At 42.4% G+C, this 19,133-nt stretch overlaps 2 protein-coding genes across 5 annotated transcripts; one reads left to right on the top strand and one right to left on the bottom strand.

The window, feature by feature from the left end:
* Window positions 1-479: 479 nt before the first annotated feature.
* PTRHD1 (peptidyl-tRNA hydrolase domain containing 1) lies at window positions 480-4,113 on the bottom strand. The gene is made up of 2 exons (XM_061433148.1): window positions 3,807-4,113; window positions 480-955 (listed from the first exon to the last, which is right to left on the bottom strand). The coding sequence occupies exons 1-2, from the start codon at window positions 4,056-4,058 to the stop codon at window positions 785-787; spliced, it is 423 nt and encodes a 140-aa protein (XP_061289132.1). The 5' UTR covers window positions 4,059-4,113; the 3' UTR covers window positions 480-784.
* On the top strand, window positions 3,689-19,118 carry CENPO (centromere protein O). Of its 4 annotated transcripts, XM_061433146.1 has the most exons (8): window positions 4,099-4,182; window positions 4,520-4,629; window positions 6,136-6,293; window positions 13,882-13,999; window positions 14,673-14,932; window positions 15,840-16,011; window positions 16,822-16,985; window positions 18,547-19,118. In XM_061433146.1, the coding sequence occupies exons 2-7, from the start codon at window positions 4,584-4,586 to the stop codon at window positions 16,956-16,958; spliced, it is 891 nt and encodes a 296-aa protein (XP_061289130.1). In that variant the 5' UTR covers window positions 4,099-4,182; window positions 4,520-4,583; the 3' UTR covers window positions 16,959-16,985; window positions 18,547-19,118. The 4 variants fall into 4 exon arrangements, with proteins under 4 accessions (XP_061289131.1, XP_061289130.1, XP_061289128.1 ...); XM_061433147.1 differs by lacking the exons at window positions 4,099-4,182; window positions 18,547-19,118 and adding an exon at window positions 3,689-3,845 and having other exon boundaries at window positions 16,822-18,351; XM_061433144.1 differs by lacking the exon at window positions 18,547-19,118 and having other exon boundaries at window positions 16,822-18,351.
* Window positions 19,119-19,133: the final 15 nt, after the last annotated feature.

Here is a 19,133-nt window from a genome sequence, read left to right as displayed (position 1 = left end):
TAACCAGGATACACTAGGTGGGCAGACCAGTGGGACACCCACGAGGAAAATGAGAGCCCGATTCAGGGTAGTGGCACTGGAAGCTATAAGAAAATAGATGTGGTATTGACATATTTTACTAAACAAATTTTATATCTTTGAAACTGGAATACATCTTTCAGTTAATTGTATGTCTCAAGTGGCAGCATTTCTCCTTTCTTAACAACAGGTAAAAATTACTGTGTATCTTAAATCTGATGGTGTCCTAGATTCAACGATTATAAGACCTGAAAATGAGTAAGAGATAAGGACTTTAAAGGCTAAGTTTTAAACCTGGGTGATTGAGAGAACTATATTAATTCTAACAAAAAAAGTAAGGGCATTTCCTTGACCCTATATAGAAGTCTAACCAAATCTTCTGTTTGAGCAATGACCCATAGATGATACTACTACTCACTGACCTTCCCCATCTGAACTTATTAATTAAAAGTAAGAGGAAATACTTATTAATGACAACTTTAATATGAACATGTGTTTGACCTTCAAGAAACTGTCATAATTTGGGGATTCTCTGGCAGTCCAGTGGTTAGGATTCTGCACTGCCAAGAGTGTGGGTTCAATCCCTGGTTGGAGAACTAAGATCCCACAAGCCATTTGGCATGGCCAAGAAAAAATAAAAACTACCAGAATTTAAAAGGAAGAGGGAATTGTCATTGAAAGGAGTACGCGGTGCTTAGGGATGGACGGCATGTAGTTTCTGGATTCAGCTGATACGCAAACATAACAAAGCAATGGATAATGTCAGTCATTTGAACAATCGGAACTTCTTCAAATACTGGCTCACTTCTTCCTTGGGGTAGGGACGGAGCGCAATGCAAGTGGGTATATTCTCTGGCTGCTCCATCCACAGCTTGTGGTCAATGTTCTTCTGTTGCAGCGTCTCTGCCAGCAACTTTAAGGTGGTCTCATCCGGGGCCTGAAAGGAGCAGAACACAGGCTGAAAAGCCCACTTAGGAAGTAACAAAAAGCAAAAGCAAAAAAAAAAAAAGTATGAAGGGGGACTCCTCTTAACTGAAAGTGGAGTAACAGCTCTACCAAAGAAGGCGCTGTAGAGAAGGTCTCCAGAAGCAACAGCTTCATCGCTCCATTTGCCATTCACTCTCTGAAGGGGTGGGAGTGGGGTAAGGTTTAATATTCCTATGTATAAAATGGAGCTTTATCTCTCCCCTCCTGAGATGCTGAGGGGCTCTATCAGTAATTATGCTCTATGCATTTTCTAGTTCTGGTGACTAAACAGCCATCACTAATCCCACAGCCAGCTCTGACGTTAAGAGTTGACTACTGGAAGGCTTTCTAAAATCACATCACTTCCACCTCCCTCCTACTTCCACCCCAGTCCACACAAACCAAGAAGGATTTTCTTACTGCTGGGATAGTTCCCCCTTGTTAACTCAATGGTGGGCAAATGATTCTCTCGTGTCTTTCAGAAATCGTTTCTCATCATCTTTATCACCCATGCGAATCTCATTACAGGAAATAGTAAAGCCATCACTCAGAAAATAAAGATCGTTAGTGTGTTATGTTGCATAAGGTGTGTGTGTGTGTGTATATATATATATATATATATATATATATATACACACATATATATTGCCTAGAAAAGCAGAAGCCACTAAGATAACCAGAGGTTTGTCTTATCAAAGTAGAGGATGCTGGGATTGCTACTCTTAATCTATTGAGTCCTTTGGGCATGCTGAAGGACTTGCATTGACTTCCCTTCCTTCCTTTTTCAGCACCAGGAGCAGCATAGTAAAGTTAGAGTGAGTTCAAACCCTTGCTGTACCACTTTCTGGGCTTCTCTGGTGGCTCAGATGGTAAAGAACCTACCTGCAATGCAGGAGACCTGGGTTTGATCCCTGGGTTGAGAAGATCTCCTGGAGAAGGGAATGGCTGCCCACTCCAGTATTCTTGCCCAGAGAATTCCATGGACAGAGGAACCTGGTGGGCTACAGTCCATGGGGTCACAAAGAGTTGGACACAACTGAGCAACTAACACTTTAACTTTGCACCCCTTACTCATTGTGTGATCTCTGATAAGTTGTGTGGCTTAGCTAAATCTTTGTTTCCCCCCTGTAAAATGGGATGATAATGCTTCCTAGTAGTAATGAGATTCAGTGAAATTAGGCTCAGATCTGTGTCTGGCACACAGTAAACAGTAAACGGAGTTAATCGTGGCATTGTCTTATATCTTATTGGTCTTTGTGGCTACAGGAGCACCTTTATTTAATCAGTGGTGACTCCTAAGTCCCTTTCTTGAGTCACAGCTAACAACAGACTCATGACATGTCTTTTAAACTCAGAGGAGTCACCTAATCTCTGGGCTTCAGATGTCTCATCTGAGAAAAGGGGTAAATATTTTATCTGCTAAAAGCAAGAGAGAGGGAGATGTCCAAACCACATGATTTCTTGAAGTCTTCCTATAAAAGTCCTATAAAAAGAATCCAAAGGAAAGACTATCTGTTTCTTTTCTGCCTTACAGATTCTCAGGACTTCTCCCTGCAGGTTACTATTTGATGTTTCAACACTCAACAGCAAGTTTTCTCTTGAAAAATAATGCTTTTGCCAGCTAGCTGAGAAGGAATTACCCCCAACCCTCCACCTCAGTTATTAAGATAAATTTTATAATGAGAAGAAAGCTGCTTTAAAATGAAAGCAATCATTTTTTCATTATAAAATATGTGCTTAATGTAGAAAAGTAAAAACAGAAGCATTACCTAAAAAACAAAATTCCACTATTTAGTATTTGGATGTATTTACTTAGTTTTTCCTTTCATAATCTGGATCATTTTGTATGTAGAATATAGTTCAGTGAGCACCACATCATGAGCACTCTTGCACGCCAGCTAAATGTACTTCAAAAACACGACTTAGGAGGCTCAGTTCAGTTCAGTCGCTCAGTCGTGTCACTTAGGCCAGTTTCATAATAATCCATTATCAGGGCCGAAGTTTAGCCAACTCATCGTATTGGAAATTTAATGATTTCCACATTTTTTACTATTATAAAACGCCCCTATGAGTATCTTTGTGCAATGCTCTTTGGGTGCATCTTGTTATTTTCTTAAGATACATTTCTAGAGTTCTACCTTCTAGAACTGACAGAAGGTAATGGTAAGATCTGTTTGGCCATCTGTAAAAAGAACCTTACCTCTGATGCTAGGTTCAAATCACACTAGGGTTCACATTTATTTTCAAATTTTGGGGTCAGACCCAGGTAAATGCTTCAGTTTGATTTCACTTGCAATAAGGAACCCTGAGTCCCTACCCTTCTGGATCGGTTTTCTGGAGAGGGATAAGTACTGTACTTTTCGGCACAGCCATTAAAAGGCCAGCACAGCACTCAGGTAGAAAGGCGGGTAGAAAGCCCTTCGCCCTCACAAGCATCTATTTAAGAGGGACACAGGTGAGACCGAAGCGGCGCAGAAAGCATTTATAACCAGCCGGGTGTCCACTCCTCACACCGTCAGGCCCCGCCCTGTTTAGGTAAGGCTCGCTGGGCAGTAGCTCAAGCCCCAGAACCGTTTCCACACACACACGCACACACGCGCCACACCCACTGTATGTTAGGCGCCCCCCCACACACACTAATGCCACACCCACTCCATGATGTTAGGCGCGCGCCCACGCGCGCGCGCACACACACGCCACACCCACTCACACACACACACACACGCCACACCCACTCCGTGATGTTAGGCGCCCGGACTCAAAACTACACCCACTTCCGGTCCAACGTCCTCAAGGTCCCACCCCTCTTCCTAGAGCCTCACCTCGAGGACCACCTTGCGCATGCGCTCTAGCTCCCGGAGGTAAGCTGCTGTGTGCGGGTGGTCGCGGTGAAGGTGCAAGGCCGCGGTGGCTGCGTGACAGGCCTGTGCAACCACTGCGCCTGCTGGCCAGGAAAACGGAGGCTGTGTTAGATCCTTTCGTAACACCAAGTACTGTACCAGGATCTGCGGCTCTCCGCCAGAGGCCGCCATCTTCCTGCTCAACTGAAAGGCCGGGCCTACCCCGCGGTGCATGCCGGGATCAGGGAGGGGCCCTGAGCGCTGCCATGTTTTTGTACGGTGGGAGCGCAAAGCACGCTGGGACCGCTTGGCTTGATTTTGAAGCCGAGGATGGCGGGAATTCTTGACCCTGGCTAGAGTGAGCAAGAGGAGAAGTGATAAAGGGAAAGCCAGACCCGGTGGCGGACGGGGCTCTGACCAGGGTGGAAAGCTGACAGGCCTCTTAACAGCCCCTTCCGTGTGCGAGGACACCCAGAGAGGGGATCCAGAGGCGTGGTGCCGCGGCAGCGCGCAGGGACCGGGAGGTAGAGGCCGACTCGCACCTGGGGATGGGCCGGGCGGGTCAGTGAAGGGGCGTCCTAGCGAATACGCTTGCGGTGTCGGGGCTCAGGGGTGCGTGTCTGCGTTGTGTGGGCCGGCCCTGTGGGTTTGTCGTGAGTGTGAATACATTCTTGGCATTTTCTTTTGCCCGCAAGGATAACGCAATTACTGGTGCATGGACAACTTTTCTAGGAAGGCCTTTGAAAATCTGAGGAGGAGATGGAGCTGGCAAATACTTTAAGACAAGACGGCGAGTCTCGCGGAGGTATTCAAAGGGTCACATTTAACTGCTGCTCCTCAAAATAATTCTCAGGCTGAAAGCCCGTTTCCCCTCTAACCTGAAGTTTGGGAGTAGGATGGTGAACTAAACTAACATGGAAGACTTAAAGGCAGCTGAGATCATTGGAGCAGGAAAAATGACTTATTTCTAAGCTCTTTTCCCTTTTTCGACCAGTAGGCTGCATGCAATAGTATGCTGCTGCTGCTAAGTCTCATCAGTCGTGCCCGACTGTGTGCGACCCCATAGACGGCAGCCCACCAGGCTCCTCCGTCCCTGGGATTCTCCAGGCAAGAATACTGGAGTGGGTTGCCATTTCCTTCTCCAATGCATGAAAGTGAAAAGTGAAAGTGAAGTCGCTCAGTCGTGTCCGACTCTTAGCGATCCGTGGACTGCAGCCTACCAGGCTCCTCCGTCCGTGGGATTTTCCAGACAAGAGTATTGGAGTGGGTCGCCAGTGCCTTCTTCACAATAGTGTGCTAAATGTTCGTATTCAGAGCTGCAGCTCTAGCCAGTGAGCCTTCTTTTCTTCTCAGAACTTTTGGGGGGCCATTTCCCGCATTACTCCTGTGGAAGGGGCCTTGCCAGGCAGTGACCAGTGTTGGTGAGACCTGGGTTTGAGTCTGGCTGTGTCATTATAAATATTGTGACCTTGAGCAAGTTATTTTACCTTTCTCTGCCTTGATTGCTTCATCTGAAAAAATGGAGGAAAATAATATTGTGGTGGTTGTGGAACTTAGGTAATTGTTTTGATGCTTTTCATTGAAGCATTTAGCAGATGCATAATGTATAGGAGATAAAAACGCTTTAATTCTTTACATGCTTTGCAAGTAAAGGATCTGGTGTAAGTGTCTTAATATGTAGGAAGTGTTCGCAGATGCTTCATTGCTAGAGTTGATTAGCATTTTAAAACTAGGACCTCAACTATATTGGTCTTTAGTCTCTTGGAAACTGAGATTGCCAGTTTCTGTCCGTTGGTGAGCTTGTTTTCCTGTCTAATGCCCAGTAGTTTTGGTGGACAGTTCCTTTTAGTGTGTGCCTTTATAGTTCTATGCTCCTGATACTTTTCAGGGCTTCAGAATACTCAAGTCTTTATGGATGTCTAAATCCAACAGTTACACAGTACCACTTTGGGAAAACTTGTGTAAAACCCAATTAAAAAAAACCTTTTTCTGACCCTGTTTTTCCTCTGGGTCACTATTATCACAGATAACTAAGAGTAGCTATATTTAGATGATTCCCTTTTTGAACAATGGCCTAGTAAGTAACCACTTGTAGGTCCGAACTTGTAGGTTCTGCCTAAGTGGTTGCTGACCATTGACTTCTTGTTGTCAGCTCCTCTAGTTTATAAATTGTTGGCAATTGTTATCTACAGTTTAACTGACCACAAAGTTCTGGGGAAAGGGTCACCATCTGTTCTTCCCTGAAGTGCTTCCTGTTCCTGGACTTAGAAATCCTTAGCTTTGTTTGAAAGTTCCTTTTTACTTCCCGCAGGTGTTTTAGCTCACTTGGAAAGACTAGAGACTCAAGTGAGCAAATCCCGTAAAAAATTGGAAGAGCCACAGAATGCACAAGCTCTTGAAGCCAGGATTCATGAACTGAAACGTCTACGAGATAAGCTGAGGGCTGAAGTGAAACAGCGTCAAGCCAGAGTGAGTAGAAGTGTGATTGATATTGGCAGGCTTTCCTGGAGTGTAAAAACCTAACATGATCTGGGATAAGCAAATCTGAATAATAAGTTTTACCTGTGGTCTTAACTGGAGCAATTTCAGTCCTTGATCCCTCAAGTAATCACAGCTATAGAGTCAGCTGATATCAATATCATCTAACAGTTGGCAGGCCTTACTAATGGGTCAAGTGAATTCATCGTAATCTCTTAACCTGCCCTCATGGACATGAGCCTCTTACCTTAGTTTCAGCCAGACTTGAGTCATTAGTACTTTTGTCATTAATACCATCTTTCTAGAATCATCTTTCACCCAACTTGAAACTTCACAGTAAACTTTGACTTTTCCTTCTTTTAAGCTTTCTCTCTAGCCCAGATCCAATTAGTAAAACCTGTCAAATTCTTTAGATTGTCTTTGTGCCCCCCTCCTCCACCTCCTCCTTACCATAGCTTGTGCATTATACACATGGGTCTTAATATTTACCAGGTTTTAGATGGTAGGATTATTGCAGTAGTCTGCTAGTTGGTTCTCTTCTAATATTTATATTTTCCAATACATTTTGCACAGCCAAGAAAATGTTCATAAAATACACTTTTCATTAAATTACAAGTTTTCTTGCTCAGTCACAAGCATCCTCAGCCTTCCTTCTTTTTCTTCTCTTTCTTTTCCTTGTCTCCATTTCTTCTCTTCCTCCCTCTTCCCTTTCTTTTTTTTAGTAAAGAGAAAATATGTATCTATATATTAATATAGATAGATAAATATGTGTATATAGTGCACAAATCTAAAGATCCTTTTATAGAGATGAGCATACTCTGGTAAGTACCACACAAATCAAGGTGTAGACTATTACCAGTACCTGAGAAGTCTCCCTCCTCCATCCTCCTAGTCATTTCCTTCAAGGTAACACTATTCTGGTTTCTGTTATCATAACACTGGTTTTACTTATTTTTGAGCTTTATATAAATGAAAAATGTATGAACTCTGTTCTGTCTGTCTTCTTTTGCGGATTGATTTCTCTATGAGGTTCATCCATTTTGGTGCATGCTGAGGTCTTTCTTGGAGAAGGCAATGACATCCCACTCCAGTACTCTTGCCTGGAAAATCCCATGGATGGAGGAGCCTGGAAGGCTGCAGTCCATGGGGTCACTGAGGGTCGGACACGACTGAACAACTTCACTTTCACTTTTCACTTTTCATGCACTGGAGAAGGAAATGGCAACCCACTCCAGTGTTCTTGCCTGGAGAATGCCAGGGATGGGGGAGCCTGGTGGGCTGCCATCTATGGGGTTGCACAGAGTCGGACATGATTGAAGCGACTTAGCAGCAGCAGCAGCAGCAGTGGTCCTTCTTAGCCACTGAACAGCAACAATGTATGTACTTATTTTATTTGGTTGTGCTGAATCTTTTAGTTGTGGCATGTGAGATCTTAGTTCCCTGACCAGGAATCAAATCAGGAACCCCTGTATTGAGAGCACGGAGTCTTGGCCACTAGAGAAGTCCCCTGGTCATTCTTTTTTATTGCTATATAATTATTCCATTTTAGAAAATATCCCACAATTTCTTTACTTATTGAACTGTTGGTGACATTTACATTATTTGGGTTTTTCACTTTGTGGGTATTAAGAATAATGCAGTATTCTTCATGCTCTTTTGATGTAAAAAGATGTACTTTTCTGTTGAATTGCTGGGTCACAGGGTACAAAGATTATCTTTAGTAAATGCTGTCAAACAGAATTTGAGACTGATTGTACCAATTTTACATTACCAGCAACAGTATATAGGATTTCCATTTTTTTTCATCTTTACCAATACTTGATATTGTCAGTTTTAAAAAATTATCATTCTAGTGAGAGTATAATAGTAAGTCACTGTGAATTAATTTGAGTTCTTTTAATTAATGATTTTAAGTACCTTTTTTGGACACTTGAAAGTCTTGTGAAATGAACTTTTCAGAACTCCTGCAGAATTTTTATTGGGTTGTATATCTCTTATTGTAGAATTTTTTACACACTTTGGTTAGAAGTACCTTGTTTTGTATCTGTATTCCAAATCTTCTTTTAAAGACGAACTTGCCTTTTCACTCTCCTGTGACATCTTGTGATGATGAGGAGAAAGTCTTCATTTTAATGAGGCTTGATTTAAGAATCTAACTTCATGTTTCCTTTGAATAAATATCTGCCTAACTTAAGAACACGAAGATGTTCTGTGTTACTTTCTGAAAGTTTTTATTTTACTTTTTACTTTCAGAAATACAGTCCTTCTGGAATTGATTTTTGTGTAACATGGTGTGAAATAGAAGTCATACTACTACTTCTTTTAAAACAGTATTTATTTTGCTGCACCAGGTCTTGGTTAATGGCACTCTGGATCTGTAGTTGTGGCATGCAGTCTCAGTTGCAGCATATGGGATCTAGCTTCTGACCAGAGACCAAACCCAGGCGCCCTGCATTGGGAGCGCACAGGCCCAGCCGCTGGACTGTGAGGGAAGTCCCTGAAGGTCACACTTGCCATTTTTTTCCATATGGGTATGCAGTTCACTCAGTACCACTGCTTGAAGGTCACTCTTCCCCATTGATTGCAGTGGATCTTTGGGTCTGCTGCGGGCCCATCTTTGAATTGTTCTGTTCCATTGGTCTGTTGGTCTTTGTGCAGGTACCAGAGGTTTATTACTGAAAAGTTTTGATTCCTGTGGTTTAGGTCTTACTCTTCAGAATTATCTTGGCCATTCTTGGCCCCTCAAATTTCACATAAATTTGGGAATTGGCTGTCAGTTTCTGAAAAGAAACCTCCTTTAATTTTGATGGAAATTGCACTAAATCTATACATCCATTTGGAAAGAGTTGAAATCTTTTTAGTATTGTGCCTTCCAGTCATTGTACATGGCATATATCTTCTAGTTTCTTGGGATGAATACTTAACTGTTTTTTAAGTCTTTTTTTTTCTTCTGTATGTGTTTAAAGTTATAAATTTCCCTCTAAGCATACTGTCTTAATCCACATGGGCCACAATAACAAAAATACGTAAACTAGATGGCTTATAAGCAACAAATATTTATTTTTCACAGTTGTAGTTGCTGGGAAATCTAGGATTATGACACTGGCAAATTTAGTGTCAGAGGACTTATTACTTCTTTTTAAAAGAATATTTTATTTTGGGCTGCACTGGGTCTTTGTTGCTGCAGTGCACGGACTCGTGGTGACTTCTTTGATAGCTACGGCACACAGGCTCCAGAGCGTGGGCTTTGGTAGTGTGGTACTTGGGCTTAGTTGCTCTGCAGCATGTGGGATCTACCCAGACCAGGGATTGAACTTGCATCCCCTGCATTGGCAGGCAGATTCTTAACCAGTGGACCACCAGGGGAGTCCCCCTTACTACCTCTTTGATTGTGGTCTTCTCATTGTAACATCACATGGCACAAGGGGCAAGCTAGTGCTTTGGCATCTCATTTATAAGGACACTAATTCCAGACACTATAAGGACACTAATGAAGGCGCTCCAGCTATGACCTAATCACCTCCCAAAGGCCCCACCTCCAAATACCATCACATTGGGCATTAGATTTCAGCATGAAGTTTGAGGGACACAAATATTCATAGCACATGGCTTTAGCTATATCTTGCAAGTTTTGATATGTTTTCATTATCATTTCAGTTCAAAATATTTTTGATTTCCATTGTGATATCTCCTTTGTCCCATCAGTTTAAGAAGTATACTGCATAATATCTAAAAATTGGATTTGTTAATTAATTTTTTTAGTTATTGATTTGTAGCTTAATTCCATTGTGATTGAAGAATATGACCCAGCATGTGGTGAATTTTGACAAATGTTCCATGTTCATTAAATGTGCATTTTACATTTTTGGGTACTGTATTCTCTCTGTATATCACATAGACCAAATGTGTTCATCATGATGTTCATTTCTTCACTATTTTACTTGTCAACTTATTAGTTGCTGGGATAAACGTGTTGATCTCCCACTGTGACTGTGGATTTGTACATTTTTTCCCCTTTCATTCAGTTTTGCTGTGTAGTAGGTACAGACAAATTTAGGATTGTTTTATCTTCTTGGTTGGTAAGCCTTTTATTTTTATGCAGCAACCTTTTATCATTATCAGCTATCCCTGATAGCTCAGTTGGTAGCAATGCAGGAGACTCCGGTTTGATTCCTGGGTCAGGAAGATCTGCTAGAGAAGGGATATGCTACCCAGTATTCTTGGGCTTCCCTGGTGGCTCAGATGGTAAAGCGTCTGCCTGCAATGTGGGAGACCCGGGTTTGATTCCTGGGTGGGAAAGATCCCCTGGAGAAGGAAATGGCAATCCACTCCAGCACTCTTGCCTGGAAAATCCCATGGACAGAGGAGCCTGATAGGCTACAGTCCATGGGGTCACAAAGAGTCGGACACGACTGAGCAACTTCACTTTCACTTTCCAGTATTCTTAGGCTTCCCTGGTGGCTCACCTGGTAAAGAATCTGCCTGCAATGTGGGAGACCTGGGTTCAATCCCTGGCTTGGGAAGATCCTCTGGAAAAGGGAATGGCTACCTGCTCCAGTATTCAGACCTGGAGAATTCCATGGACTGTATAGTCCATGGGGTTGCAGAGTCAGATGTGACTGAGCAACTTTGACTGCATCATTATGCAGTGTTCCCTTTTATTTTAGTTAAACTTCTTGCCTTAAAACCAACTTTGTTAAGTATAACTTCGACAGTTCTTATTTTTGTAAGTAGTGTATAGTTAGTTTTAATCCAGCCTGGCTGTCTTTGTCTTTTAATTATTTATCAACTTTTAATGATTCCTAACATATCTAGAAGAACTTCCCTGTTGCTCAAATGGTACAGAATCTGCCTGCAATATAGGAGATTAGGGTTCAGTCCCTGGGTCAGGAAGATCCTGTGGAGAGGGGAACGGCAATCCACTCGTGTTCTTGCCTGGAGAATCCCATGGACAGAGAAGCCTGGCGGGCTGCAGTCCATGGGGTCACAAAGAGTTGGACACGACTGAGCAACTGAACTGAACTGAACTTAGCGACTAAAGCATGTAATGCAATATATCTAGATCTCCATATAACGCATATATCTAGATCTCCATCTCCATTAGTAACATCTAATAAAATAGATGTTACTATTTGTTCTTTGTTTCTCTTCTTTCTTGCTACTTTTTGTATTATTCCACTTCTGCATTAGCTTGTTAATTATATGACTTTTAGCATTTTTTTAGTGATTATCTTTGAGAAAAGAAAGTGAAAGTGAAGTCGCTCAGTCGTATCCGAATCTTTGCGACCTGTGGACTGTAGCCCACCAAGCTCCTCTGTCCATGGGCTTCTCCAGGCAAGAATACTGGAGTGGGTTGCCATTTCCTTCTCCAGGGGATCTTCCCGACTCAGGGATCGAACCCAGGTCTCCCACATTGCAGGCAGACGCTTTAACCTCTGCTTGTTTTTCTTACTAGAATATACTTTAGATTTGTACCTTTATCACTTCATAGATAATTATAGAAGCTAAAATCTTTTCTTTCCCACACATGCAACCTTTCATGTTATTGTTGTATGTAAATTCTACATGTGTTAAACTCTATGAAACACTTCATTGTACAGTCACTGTGCCTATAAAGTTACATACCTGTTTACCCTTTTCAGTGCTCTTTAGTACTGCATTTCCATGTTTTCATCTGGGATTATTTTTCTTCAGTTTAAGTAGGTCCTTTTGATACTATTATCAGTGTTGGTTTGCAGGAAATGAAAATTCTCTATTTTTGTCTGTCTGAAAGCACCCTTATTTCACTTTATTTTTCATGTTTAAATGGATATTTTTACTGGGTATTCAAATTATAGGTTGAAATTTACGTTCTTTCATACTTTAAAAACATTTTTTCATTGTCTTCTGGTTCCATAGTTTCTTTCAGATGTTAGTCTTACTATTTGAATAAAATGTGTCTTTTTTCCTCTGGCTGCTTTTAAGATTCTATCCTTGGGTTTTAGCAGTTTCACATCATAATGTAGCTAGGATTGGTTTTCTTTCTTTATCCTGCTTTGTGTTATAGCACTCCTTAATCACTTGCAGTTTTCATTTGTTTGGAAAATTTGCCCAGTATCTCTTCAAGTAATGTGTCTTGTTCTTTTTCTTTGTTTCTGGGGTTTCCATGTGTGGATTTTTTGTTCTTACTGTGATCTCTCTTATGTCTTTACTCTTCTTTAATCTAGCTATGAAAATATACCTATTTTCCACTTTTCTTATGTGTCCAGTCAGCTTTTAAACCCGTTGAATTCCTGATTTCTGTTAACTGTATTTTTTGGATTCAGGATTTTCATCTGATTCTTTTTAATAGATTCCAGCCCTTTGGTATGAATTTTCCATCCTTTAATCTGTGTTAATGACTATGTCTGATAATAACTCAAATAGCTGAATCCCCTCAGATCTGCTTCTGTTGTCTTCTTTTTCCTTCTGGTTTTTAGACATCTGTTCCTCTTTCCTGATATGCTTGGTAATTTTTCTTTTTAATTCAATGATGGATAGTGTTTGAAAAAAAAAATAGGGATTCTGAACTATGCTGTCTTCTTGCAGAAAAAATTTCAGCTTTTTTCTGACAGGCAAATAGTGTAAGGGCACATCACTATCAACCAACTGAGGTCACCTGTTTCTGGTTTGCCCTCATTCGTAGAGCGTAGTCCTTTGTGGAGGCCTTACTTGAAAGCTTGGGTGTGCTAGGACAGATGTGTCAAGATCCGTCTTCTTTGGCAGGCCCTGACCTCCACAGTCTGCTCAGCTTTTTAATTTTCAGCAGCTTCTTTCTGTTATGCCTGGAGGACAAGTGTCATGCAGCCTGCTGGGTTCCCATTTCTATATCTTGGCCCATAGGAAGTCTGCTCTGGTAACCTCAGTCTCCAGTTTCTGTTGCCCTGGCGCTGCGAGACTGCTGCAGAATCTAGCCTGCAGCTTTCTATTTGGCCTGTATGCCATGTGATAAAAATCAACAGGACTATGAGGAGGAAAACCCAGCTAACTTCCGCATTCATCTTTAGTCTTCAGTCTGGCTATTTTGGTGGTTCTCTGATGCCTTTGGGCCATTTTCTGTTTGTTTACTTGCATGATTGCTTATTTCTTTTTGGTATTTGCATCAGCTTGGGTAGTTGTCTCAGAAGGAGTTAGTCTGATAGCATCTACTGGGTTGTAGCTCACAGTGTGCAACTTATAATCAGTATTTCTCATCCTGGCACTTAAAAGCCTGCACAGTCTGACCCAACTTTACCAGCTTTGCCTCTTTACAGCTGTTTTTGCTTACCCTAGGCTTTCCTTACCTCTTTTTCTTTCTCCTCTCACAAGACTATACTGCAGCCAAATGCATTGTTCTTCAGGCCAGCATAGTTTCTACTTTTGATTCCTGGTACTGTATATAACCCACAAGATTCTTCCTCTGCTGTGAATTCATAGCACCAGCTGGCTGGCCACAGTAGCATTTCTTGATTCATAACCTAATAAAAAAAATACTCTGCATTTACATTTTTCCCATGTAGGTGAGGGCATGGGACTTCTATTATGCCTCTGTACCCAGATAAATCTGCTACATGTCTTGCAGGTTAAAGCATCTACTGCCAATGTAGAACCTGACCAAATATTAGAGATTAGTGAGCAAGAAATTTTGGAGAGAAAACAGGAAAACATGAAAGCCATTCTGCAGGCATATCGTTTTACAGGTATAATTTTTTCTCACTTGTTTCAGTCTGAGTCTCCTGTCTAGTGAGATAGTTTGCAAGATGTATTATTAGTCCTGGACCTATTTCATTAACACTGAATTTTGCCCCCCACCCCCCGACATACACATGCAGAACTGGCATGCTATTCATAGGCAGCTTTACCTGCAAAACTGGCCCCTGTGCAGCAGCAGATTGGTTGGTGACTGGCTTAGACTATTCATTGTAGTGATTCAACATGTGCTAGACCGTGTGCTAGAACTTCCTTTACAGCTGGTTTGCTTGATGCCACTGTTCAAATAGTTTGAACCCCTCAAGTCTCTGTTTGACCATTAAAATGAGGACTTACTTACCTATTATCTGTATCATAAGAGGATTGTGAGAAGACCTGAGTACTACCGTAAGTTACTTGGCACTCAGGAAAAAAGGAGCCATAGGTAAATTGAAAATTTCAAAATCTCTTCTTCAATAATTTGATACTTAGAATGTTTTTTCCCCCCACAATTCTGTGGTTTTAAGAAAACAAACTCAGTGAGTCAAAGTCAGAAGAAAGAGTCTAGACATTCGTTCAGTGAGCATTTGAGCCCATGGTGTGTGTACTGGGTGGAGTTGAGGAGCGTGGGATGCACAGATGAAGCCTTTGCCTCATGTCCCTTAAGGCACTGTCTTGTCCCAGGGATCAGCGGGAAGCTGACCAGCCGAGGAGTCTGTGTCTGCATCAGCACTGCTTTCGAGGGGAACCTGCTGGATTCCTACTTTGTGGACCTTGTCATGGAGAAACCACTTTGGATACATCACCATTCAGTTCCAGTCTTCATTCCCCTAGAAGAGATATCTGCAAAATACCTACAGACTAATACTCGGCACTTCTTGTTTGTTCTCTGGGAATACCTAAATGCTTACTCAGGGAGGAAGTACCAGGCAGATCGACTTCAGGTATCTGTGATCTTATAAAGCATTTTGGGAGCCCAGATAGACTTGAAAGAAAGGGACATGTTCTTTTGTACTTTAGATTGGTTCATAATTCCAAGCCAGAAGTTTGACTGTTGTCGTCCTAATGCTCATTTCTTATTTACATACAAGCTGTTTTCCACCTCCTCTTCTGTTGAAACTCTGGATGGGTATTGGTGAAGAGATTATTTACTCATGAACGGTGATTCTCAGGCTTTTATACTTCTTGATCCTTCCTTCCTCTCACAAAGTGGTAGGGTACAGTTGCTTTATTTTTAATTCAGTGAAGGCCCAGTAGATGACCTGCTGTGTGCCAGGTATCTTTGCTGAGCCTTGGGAATAGGTGCAAAGCAGAATAATGGTTTCTGAAAAAACCATAGAGGAATGCTGTCCATCTTTGACTAAGCTCAGGCTTACATTCTTAGGGTTGTAACTGAGCTAGGGTTGCAGTAAAAAGGGGGGGAAAAAAAGGAAATGAATACAAGCAGGAAATAAGTGACTCTTACAAACTTAACATTTCTCTGTGCATTTGGAATGACCGAAGCTTCTGGTTATCAGTTAGATACTGACATGTGAATGTAGACATGAAGCATTTCAGCCAAACGTGTGACATCCCCTGAGTTCTTAGCAGAAATAGTGTCTCCCCAGCCTCTGGCCATTGACTTAGTAAGTGCTTCTTACAGGCCTTCTAGGCTGCTACCAACTCTTAATTATCTTATGAATCTCTATCATTTGTCCTTTTTTCAGGCCTTTCTCTATCCTTCATTTATTTCTGAGATTTAATTAACGGGCCCTGTTTTGGTAGACATGTTTGATGCATCATAACCACTTATTGCCTTGGAGCTGTAATTGTCATATACTTTGTGTCTCTTTTGATCCCCATCCCCATTAGAGTGACTTTGCAGCCTTTCTTGTGGGGCCCTTGCAGAGAAACTCATTGTGCAACTTGCTGTCATTTACTTACAAAGTGAAGCCGGAAGGTCAGTCCGTCCCCTTTTGTGCTAGACTGCTGTATAAGGACCTCACGACAACCCTTCCAACTGACGTCACAGTTACTTCTCAAGGTAAGAGGAAGGATGCCTCCAGGAAGAAATTATAATATGCTCTGTGTTATTCACGTGATTGAAACAGAGTGAAATAGTGAGACTGTATCAGCTGGTCCTGTTGAGATATTATCTTCTGTTTCTGTACTGTGAACAGAAAAATACAGAAAAGATACCAATAATATCTGCCCTATTTCTGTCAGTTTTCCTCTCCTCTTTGTTAAGTAGTAAACATAATTATCCAACTTTTTCTTTCTCCTTTGCTCAGTCCACCGCCACCAGAGTTCTTTCAGCTTACGATTTGTTTTCATTGGAAACCCCTCTTAGACAGGTGATGAGGTTGCATCATAGGGTCGCTGTGGTGGTGAAAGCCTCGCTTCACTGTGAAGCCAAATAGATGTGACAAGTCGGCATACCCTTAGCTCTGCACAGACCGGTCTCTGAATGGGAATTTTTTAGCTATGGCCGAGATTTCTGTTGTTAAATGTAACATAATGGACAATAACAAGAAAAAGGATAAAATGTTTTTAGGAGGCAGGTTTCACATCATAGGTTTCTAGATTTCTCTGGGCAGAGTCTAGGCTTCCCTGGTGGCTCAGAGGTTAAAGCGTCTGCCTGCAATGCAGGAGACCTGGGTTCGATCCCTGGGTCGGGAAGATCCCCTGGAGAAGGAAATGGCAGAGTCTGTGTTTCTGGTCTCAAAATTTCACTGGACCAGTAAGGGGCAAGGCTGTCTCAGCTCCAGACCAAAAACGAAAAAAAAAGCTCCACTGGTTCCAAATATTAGCGCTGTGAGATTGACAGATCCTGTCTTTTTTTTTTTTTTTTCAGGAACAGAAGCTTTACCCAGCACGTGGGAAGAACAGCGAGCAGCCCATGAAAACCTGTTTTTTACAAAGCCCCTACATCAGGTGTTTACTTCATTTGCAAAAAAAGGAGAAAAGCTGGATATGAGCTTGGTCTCCTAGAATATTTTCTTTGGGAACACATCAGAAGTGAGTAAATGAGTACTGACCACACTTGCAGGCAAGGTCCTGGGAACTGAAAACTGTTGAAAGCCTAAGACTCCTTTCCTGGGAACCATCCCTGGAGTCAGAACAGACACCCACTTTATCAAGGATGGTCAGGGGCAAGTTTCAGTCTATTGACCCTGGCATTTTTGGACAGGTCTCCAAAATTGCCTGGTCACTTGCTCCAGTGCTCAAAATCATCTCTTCTTTTTGAGATATTAATCACACATTTTAGCTGAAAATGAGATTTTTTTACAGAAGGCAGTTTGTGAGAGAGGGAGTATTACCATTTAATTATGTAGCTTTTATGAAACCTTCAGCTAACTTTGTCTCACTTTCCTGTTTGTGACTTTTGAGAAGAAAGTTCTTAGAACTCTCAGGGTTCATGATATGATGTGAATCATATAGTTAAGAGAAATGTGGTTGATTCTCGGCCACTGCTTTACAAAGAATGTGGTGTGAGTACTATGGATAGAGTAATTGGGGCTGCATGTATCTCATATCGTTTCCTAAAACATGTTGGGAGAGCACTGAATTTATTGAGTCAGCTCATGATCAGAAGTCTACTCATACCTTGATCATTGCAAAGGAAGTAGACCCCTGTCCTTTATCTCTTCCCTTTTCTGTAAGCTCCAGGCCCTGGCCATGCAATTGTCTTCATCCTCTCCTAGTCCAGTTAGTGAACCACTTCTCCACATAACCATGGCCTCCGCTCTGCTGGCTTTTTTTGTTCCTTGCCATGGGAGTATGTACAAGGCCAGTGCATGGATGTGAAAACCTGTCACTTGCCAGGTCACAAAAAGGAGTCATCACTACCCTTACTGTCCAAAGCCCTGAGCTGTATTCTGGCCTCACTCTAAAATGGTCCTGTCCTAGAGCTGATGGCCAGGCAGTAAGCTGCAGGTGTGGGTGCCACAGGTAATTCTGGGAGGAGCACAGGGGGATGGTCGAGCCAGCTTGGACCACCATCTAGAAGGAAGCAGCCTAAGAATGAGAGGGAGGTGTTAGTTTAAGTTCTTGCCTTCCAGGCACACGGTAAGGACCAGTGTATCAGGATCAGTTCAGTCGCTCAGTCATGTCCGACTCTTTGCAACCCTATGAACTGCACCACGCCAGGCCTCCTTGTCCATCACCAACTCCCAGAGTCCACCCAAACCCATGTCCATTGAGTCGGTGATGCCATCCAACCATCTCATCCTCTGTCATCCCCTTCTCCTGCCCTCAATCTTTGCCAGCATCAGGGTCTTTTCAAATGAGTGTGGGAGAGAGCAAAGCACTTCTCAGATGAGGGCTGTTAACAGAATTGGCACAAATGATCATATTCAAGTTGAATAAAGCTTTTAATAAAACAGTCTTGTTCTTTATCAATACCTGTAAATTCTCTCTTTAAGCAGTAGCAAAGGCGACTGTAGCAAGAGCTCAAAAGGCAAGGCAATATTGGAGTGTTTTCTTAACAGAAAGTTAAAAATATAAATGTAGAAGATCTGTTTATATATTTTTCTTTCAGAAATAAAGTCCCTTTCCCTCCCTCCCTCCCACCCACCAGGTAAAAGGAAATATTGCACTTTCTGCTCCCATGACTAAGGTGATGGGGTTCCAGAAGAACCTTTCAAGATTATCAGGACAAGGGCCATTTCACCTAACTCGGACCACAGACAAGCAGGTCTTCAGAGTGAAAAGCACTGCTTCCAGGTTCTAGCTGCGGAGTGAGTGGTGGCCAGTGAGCAGCCCTCATCTGAAGCAGAGCTGCTCCGCCTGTGCTCCCAGCCAGGCACAGAGGCAGCAGCCTTGTTCCACCTCTGGCAGCCCTTCCTACTCACAGTGGCCATGGCCTCCCTGGGTGGAAGAGGGCTGGTAAGAACTAGGGCTCTGGAAGGAACGATCCAGTACTATGCCTGTGAGCCCTACTCTCTGGGTAAGCTAGAGGCACACTGAGGAATAGTATGGCCACACTCAGAGCTCGCACATCCATGGAAAATGAAGGCTGAAGGAGATTTTTTAAACCTAAAGTCTATGTGAGTGTACACTTCAACAGCCTGGGTTGCTGGGACTTGGTCACATGTCCTTTCCCGAAGCCTTTCTTTGATTCCCAAAAATAAACTCTCCCTCCCATTTGGATTCTCGTAGGGCTGG

This window comes from Bos javanicus, chromosome 11 (genome assembly GCF_032452875.1).
Source record: "Bos javanicus breed banteng chromosome 11, ARS-OSU_banteng_1.0, whole genome shotgun sequence".
Classification (NCBI taxonomy): Eukaryota; Metazoa; Chordata; class Mammalia; order Artiodactyla; family Bovidae; genus Bos; species Bos javanicus.
The sequence above is the reverse complement of the archived record's forward strand: the minus strand, read 5'-3'. Positions and strand labels throughout refer to the sequence as shown.

Bases quoted from the DNA above. Each gene is read 5' to 3' on its own strand.
- CENPO (XM_061433146.1), top strand. From the start codon at position 4,584: ATGGAGCTGGCAAATACTTTAAGACAAGACGGCGAGTCTCGCGGAG. The intron at 14,933-15,839 runs GTATCTGTGATC...CATCCCCATTAG, and splicing joins ACCAGGCAGATCGACTTCAG to AGTGACTTTGCAGCCTTTCT. The intron at 16,012-16,821 runs GTAAGAGGAAGG...TTTTTTTTTCAG, and splicing joins CGTCACAGTTACTTCTCAAG to GAACAGAAGCTTTACCCAGC.
- PTRHD1 (XM_061433148.1), bottom strand. From the start codon at position 4,058: ATGCACCGCGGGGTAGGCCCGGCCTTTCAGTTGAGCAGGAAGATGGCG. The intron at 956-3,806 runs GTGAGGCTCTAG...TGCTCCTTTCAG, and splicing joins TGCGCAAGGTGGTCCTCGAG to GCCCCGGATGAGACCACCTT.